At 41.0% G+C, this 7098-nt stretch overlaps 1 protein-coding gene across 2 annotated transcripts in view; it reads left to right on the top strand.

The window, feature by feature from the left end:
- The window catches only part of dync1h1 (dynein, cytoplasmic 1, heavy chain 1), a 56240-nt gene continuing 49142 nt past the window's right edge, over window positions 1-7098 (top strand). For both annotated transcript variants that reach the window (XM_059352652.1, XM_059352650.1), the window contains exons 1-8: window positions 1-337; window positions 1924-2011; window positions 2175-2348; window positions 2472-2727; window positions 3602-3788; window positions 3874-4145; window positions 4624-4851; window positions 5391-6044. In XM_059352652.1, coding sequence (XP_059208635.1) covers window positions 88-337; window positions 1924-2011; window positions 2175-2348; window positions 2472-2727; window positions 3602-3788; window positions 3874-4145; window positions 4624-4851; window positions 5391-6044 — 2109 coding nt within the window. In that variant the 5' untranslated portion in view covers window positions 1-87. The remainder of the gene's footprint in view (window positions 338-1923; window positions 2012-2174; window positions 2349-2471; window positions 2728-3601; window positions 3789-3873; window positions 4146-4623; window positions 4852-5390; window positions 6045-7098) is intronic.

Genomic DNA, 7098 nt, shown 5'->3' with positions numbered 1-7098 from the left:
CGCTCGGCAGGCAGACACAGCACCTCGTTTCTCTCTTTGTTCACTTTCACACCGCTACCGGACCTCACTGACTTCTTGTTCCGAAGAATGTCTGACGGCGGGGGGACGGAGGAGAGCTCCGGCACCATGGAGGTGTCGGCGGTCCAGACGGTCGCCGACACGTCGGTTCTGCAGAAGCACATTAGGAAACTGGTACCGCTGCTCCTGGAAGATGGCGGCGAGGCCCCGGCCTCTCTGGAAACCGCCCTGGAGGAGAAGAGCACCGTGGAGCAGATGAGGAAGTTTCTGGCTGACCCCCAAGTTCACACCATCCTGGTGGAGCGAAGTGCACTCAAAGGTACATTTAGCAAGAAGCTAGCTAACATGGTTGGAACAGCGGTGACGTTGATATAAATTCAGTGCTACATTTAATATGAACGCAATGAGTCTGCAGCTATTAAATAAGTCTTTAACCCTATAAAGCCAAGTGTAACATATTAGATACAGTAATTTTTGAGACCTCTAAATCATCAAAAACCTGATGTATACATGTGTTGAAGATAAACAAACTGAGCAACAAATTGCACAAAAATACCAGATGTAGCAAAAATGATATGCAGGTTCCACGAGTGGATCAGTCATTGCTGCATTAAAAAAACTTCATATCTGCAGATGTATGATGCTGTGTTATATGGAAAAAATATGTATTTTGCATGATTGAGGAAAAAGGAAAAGTCAAAGTCTTAATAGGTTAAAAATGTTAGGGTTTATATGTTTTTGATAGTTCGAGAAAAACAAACTTTGTGAGCAACAAAATGCACAAAAAGACCTGATGTATCAAATATGATACAAATTAGAATTCATATATGCAATTTATTTATTTCTTAAAATTCGTCAGCAGGTTAATAAGCACTCAGTTTTTACACAAATTGAATTTTCTGGCAATTATTTCATGGTTCAGGCTTTATAGTGTTAAAGAAATGGTTAGTAAACTTTGTTTGAAAGCTGGTATTATTTCACAGCAGATAATGCTAAGCTAGCTTGCTATCTTCATCCATCACATTGTTAAATTGAAAAGCAACTACGCCACACTGGGTGGGGAAGGGAAAACCAAGCCAAGGACAACACAACACTATGCAATGAATGTGTTCAATGATGGCTATCTTTTTTCTTGCTTCTTTAATCTTTTTAAGTGTGATAGTCGTTTGCTTATGCTAAATGCAGTTATTTTATACATTAAAATGACTGTGACAGTACTAACAACAACACAAGCACCACAATTAGTTAAAAAAAAAATCAAAGACAATGACTCCTTTATAATATTTGCAAGTCATGTTGTTTGCACCTTCCTGGGGTTTTATCATGTGAACCAGCTTGTGTCAATGAGCACAGTGTCCTTAGTTTCCTGCAGGCTAATTAATCCTGAGCGTCAGAGCCCTTTCCTAATGTTTTATGAGTACTGAACCTTGATCCCTTAACACTGCACATGATCAGCTGCTGAGCCTGAGCCTGCAGGGTTTAGATTCCCAGCCACAGAGTCGCTGCCCCAGCCCGTCAGTTTTCTTGCACTGAGAATAGTGATGCTGCAGTGCAGAGAGTGCAGTTTCTATTCCTACAAGCAATGACCTCACTTGTATAAAAGGGTGGGGACGTGGATGGATGTTCGACAGTCAGATTGCGCTGTCACCCTGTTGCAACGTGGCTTATTATACTCTGATAAATTCACTTCCTGTCTAGCATCCAAAAAATATTCTTACTATTAGCAGCAGGGGTTTTTTTTTTGGCCTCGAGCTATCAGTCCTTACTGCTTGGTGCATGCTGTAGCTTCACAACTTGATCTCAATGTGGGAGAAAGCTATTACAAACATTCAAATGTGAAGAATATTTCATGATGTTATTTTAATTGTTCAGAGAAGACTCAGATTTTACTTGTTTTTCTCACAGAGGATGTTGGAGATGAAGGAGAGGAGGAAAAGGAGTGCATCACCTACAACATCAGCACTGACATACACTATGGGTTAAAGTCCAACAGGTAAATGATGCATCCAGTGCACCAAACAAGTCTTCCTTTCAGCTCTGCATTTGTTGTGATTTCACCAGTAAAAATAAAAAAAAATACCACTCTTTTTTTCATGTAATCTCATTGATTTCTGTTCATTCTGATCTGAATGTTTCCTCCCTTTTCTCCCTTGCAGCTTGGCTTTCATCAAGAGGGCAGTCGTCATTGATGCAGACAAGCCCATATCGACCCAAGTTCGAGTTCTGACCTTGAGTGAGGATTCTCCCTACGAGACTCTCCACTCTTTCATCAGCAATGCCGTCGCTCCTTTCTTCAAGTCCTACATCCGCGAGTCTGGAAAGGCAGACAGGTAATCCTTAAAATGTCTCTTATATTTTGTTAAGAAATTCAGAGTCATGAACTCTGCATGAAGGAATAATGTAATATTGATGGAGAACTCATCTGCAATGTCATCTCTGTCTCAACCCTCTAGAGATGGGGATAAGATGGCTCCCTCAGTGGAGAAGAAGATCGCTGAGCTGGAGATGGGCCTGCTCCACCTGCAGCAGAACATTGAGATTCCCGAGATCAGCCTGCTCATTCACGCCAACATTACAAACATCGCCAAGCAGTGCTATGAGCGCGGCGAGAAGCCAAAGGTCACTGATTTTGGCGACAAAGTGGAGGACCCAACCTTCCTGAACCAGCTGCAATCCGGAGTCAACCGCTGGATCAGGGAGATCCAGAAGGTGAGAAACTCTCCCACATTTCTAGCTCTCAGAGTTCCCATGGAGCCTAAAAAAGCCTTTCCAAAATTGAGGTCATAAAAATTTCATTGAAGTTTTTATTTTTAGAGTTCTGAGGTGATAGCCTCTTCAGTGAGTGATTATTTTGTAATTTTTTTTTTTTTTTACATATGGTTGTTATATAGAAACATATTCTTTTGTTATTGTGTTATTGTCAGGTTGATTTCAAACCTTTTATGTGCATTAATTTTGCTCTGGAAAGAGTATAAAAAGTATAAAAATTCTCAGTCTAGGTCTTTTAAGCACAAACTTAGATTTATATATCCTTTATTTAACCAGGTAAAAGTCTCATTTCCAAGAGAGACCTGGCCAAGAAAGCAGCATAAAAAGTGACAAGTTACAACATTGAAACACAGTTAACATAAACAATTAAATACAAATACAGCCATCACAACAACACTGAAGGATCCTCAGTAGAGACTTATATGGAGCAGTCACACCGAGCAAGAGAAATTATTTCTTTATCCTTTAGAATCAAATTTAGAATTTAGAATTCAATTCAATTTGCAGATTGTTCCATAACTAAAAGCTTTCTTACCTAACTCAGTTCTCACTCTTGGCACCGGCATCTGTCCAATATTTTGAGAGCGTAGACCATGTTTAGTTTGGTTTCAACACAGGTATGAGGGAAGCAGCCCAATACATTTATAGATAAAACTAACCAATGAGGCTGCCTGCGAACATACAAAAATGGCATTTCAGCCGTGGCATACAGAGTACAATGATTTGTACAGCAACCCTGCCACAAATTTAACAAAACACTGTCTTGTACTCACTACTCTGTTTATTTTTCTACTCTACCCATCCTTTTAATCAGGTGACAAAGCTGGATCGTGACCCAGCCTCAGGCACAGCCCTGCAGGAGATCAGTTTCTGGCTGAATCTGGAGAGAGCGCTCAACAGGATCCAGGAGAAGAGAGAGAGCCCTGAAGTTCTGCTCACACTGGACATCCTCAAACACGGCAAACGTTTCCACGCCACCGTCAGCTTTGACACAGACACTGGTGAGTGACAACCAGAAGAAATAATCGTCTAACCTCGTCTTGTTTTACTTCTGCTGCCTCTACTAACAGTTTCTGCTCCTCCCAGGTCTGAAACAGGCTGTGGAGACTGTCAATGACTACAATCCTCTGATGAAGGACTTCCCTCTCAATGACCTGCTCTCTGCTTCGGAGCTTGATAAAATCCGACAGGCTCTGATGGCCATATTCACTCACTTGAAAAAGATTAGGAACACCAAGTACCCTATCCAGAGGGCACTGCGTTTAGTGGAGGCCATCTCCAGGGACTTGAGCTCCCAGCTTCTGAAGGTGTTGGGAACCAGGAAGCTCATGCATGTTGCCTACGAGGAGTTTGAAAAGGTTGGTGACAATTGTCTAGTTTCCCCCAGACACACAATCTTATTTAAGCTACTTACAGGGTTCGTACGGGTGCTTGAAATCCTTGAAAATGCTTAAATTTTAATGTTGTATATTCAAGGTTTGAAAAGTGCTTGGATTTCGGATTAAGTGCTTAAAAATGCTTGGAATTCTTACTGTATTTCTCTTGCAATCTGATTATAGATAACCACATGTTCAATGAAAAAAATAATAAATTGAATATTGAGATTAGCAAACTGTACTTTTGGTTGTTAAAAGTCTAAAACCATCACTGTTGGTATGGTGGTGAAATTACCCCTTTTAGCATGTAAGTACTCAACTTACAACCGTTGTAAGGTCCTGGAAAAGCTTGAAAATGGACCTTGAAAGTCCTTGAAAAGTGCTTGAATTTGACCACTCAAAAAATGTACGAACCTTGTACTTCTGTCTTTCTAAATATCCTCTAAACTTCTGCGCTCAGGTGATGGTGGCGTGCTTCGAGGTGTTCCAGACCTGGGAGGATGAGTATGAGAAACTGCAGGTGCTTCTGAGGGACATTGTGAAGAGAAAGAGAGAGGAGAACCTGAAGATGGTGTGGCGTTTGAGCCCAGCTCACAGGAAGCTGCAGTCACGTCTGGATCACATGAGACGTTTCAGACGGCAGCACGAGCAGCTGAGGGCCGTCATCGTCCGTGTGCTGAGGCCTCAGGTAAAGGACCAGCCGCATCTATTCAGCATCACATTTACACTTAACTACATTTATTTTTTTAAATTCCCTTTTATTTTGAAAGGCAATTTTTCATCACATACATCAATTACAATTGTAGTCATTCAAGGTCCGAAAAAAGATGGATGTAGAAAGTTTAAGTGATTTGTCCAAACTGCCCTTGATTAAACTGTGCATGTAAACACGATGAATGGTGGGAGGTTCTACCTTTAACTATTTTCTTGTGACAGCTTTTTTACTGGCTACCAATTGTACAGCCAGCAGTTTTTTGTCTTTGATGTTCCATGTCTCACACAATATATTGCCCAAATACATAGTTTCACATTTTAAATAGATTTTTTTACATTAACTACATTTTTTACATTTTAATGTGTTTGTGGATTTAACTGCATTTCTTGCGATTATTTAGTTTTTATCACAATCATTGTTGTTTTTCTGTAGATCCTGACAAAATAGGAGTTAATAACTTGTTTTTTCTCTACATGATTGAGAAATGGTTCTTTTTAACTTTCTGTCTCCAGGTTTCTGCCGTGCCACAACATGCTCCTGGAGAGACCGTCGAGCCTCAAGACATGAAGGTAGCCGGCGTCCTCTTCGACGCTGCTGATGCCAACGCCATCGAGGAGGTCAACCTGGCGTACGAGAACGTCAAAGAGGTCGACGGTCTGGATGTGTCCAAGGAAGGCATGGAAGCCTGGGAAGCTGCCATGAAGCGCTACGACGAGCGCATCGACCGCGTGGAGACCCGTATCACCGCCCGCCTGCGTGATCAGCTGGGAACCGCCAAGAACGCCAACGAGATGTTCCGCATCTTCTCCCGCTTCAACGCTCTCTTCGTGCGTCCCCACATCCGCGGAGCCATCCGAGAGTACCAGACGCAGCTCATCCAGCGCGTGAAAGACGACATCGAGTCGCTGCACGACAAGTTCAAGGTGCAGTACCCTCAGAGCCAGGCCTGCAAGATGAGCCACGTCAGAGACCTGCCGCCGGTGTCCGGCTCCATCATCTGGGCCAAGCAGATCGACCGTCAGCTGACCGCTTACATGAAGAGAGTGGAGGACGTCCTGGGAAAAGGCTGGGAGAACCATGTGGAGGGGCTGAAGCTGAAGCAGGATGGAGACAGCTTCAGGGCCAAACTCAACACTCAGGAGATCTTTGATGACTGGGCTCGCAAGGTATGGAGCTGCAACCTAAATCGATTAGTTAATTGTTAGATAATCAAGTTGTCAGGTTTCTTCCAAACGCCCATCCATAATTACTAGGTTTAATTTTTATCCCAAACTTATTTAAACACAAAACACACTTAAATATGAAGATTACTGTGAAAACTAAGCTCATGCCTCTTCGGGGGCTAGAACATAAAACTCCTTGACGTTTTCTTTACAGTTTCGTAAAACTATCTCACTGAGTTAGTTTTACGATTGACAGTCCTTTCAAAATAAAAGCGTCTGTTGTCAAAACAGGCTTCTTCTCTTTTATTTTTTCCAATGTGTTTTTATACATACTGGAGTATGTATACATACATACTGGAGTATGTATAAAAACATAGCGATTAATCAATTTAGAGCTGCAACAATTATTCGATTAATCGATTATTAAATTAATCGTCAACTATTTTGATAATCCAATAATTGGTTTGAGTTGGTTTTAAAGACAATAAGTCCAAATTCTCTGATTTCAGCTTCTTCAATGTGAATATTTCTGGTTTCTTTGTTCCTTTATGACAATAAACTGAATATCTCTTTGGTTTGTGGACAAAGTAAGAGAGTTGAGGACGTCATCTTGTGTTTTGGGAAACACTGATTGATATTTTTATACATTTTATTGACCAACCAACTAATCGAATGATTGTTTAAATAATAGACAGATTAATCGATAATGAAAATAATCGTTAGTTGCAGCCCTAAATCGATTAATTGATCGTTAACGCTATAGTTGCAGAGTTGGCAGGTTTCATCCCTAGTGTGCATGTACAGTATTAGAGGTGGGGAATCTACACAGAAGAAGTATTGTGATATTTTGCATGGTAATATAATGTGGATACACGGACGCCAAGCATCAATATTTTATTACAAAAATTATTAATATTTTAAATACAAATTTAACTTTCTGGTATTGGAATAATACTATCAATTACTTTTTCAGTCAACTAGGTGGTGCTGAGTTGTGATGTTTTACTTGATTGAATTTCAATTCGACAGTAATTTACTTCCAATTTTCCCATCTGCT

This window comes from Centropristis striata, chromosome 16 (assembly GCF_030273125.1).
Source record: "Centropristis striata isolate RG_2023a ecotype Rhode Island chromosome 16, C.striata_1.0, whole genome shotgun sequence".
NCBI lineage: Eukaryota > Metazoa > Chordata > Actinopteri > Perciformes > Serranidae > Centropristis > Centropristis striata.
This window is presented reverse-complemented; position numbering and strand designations above follow the sequence as displayed.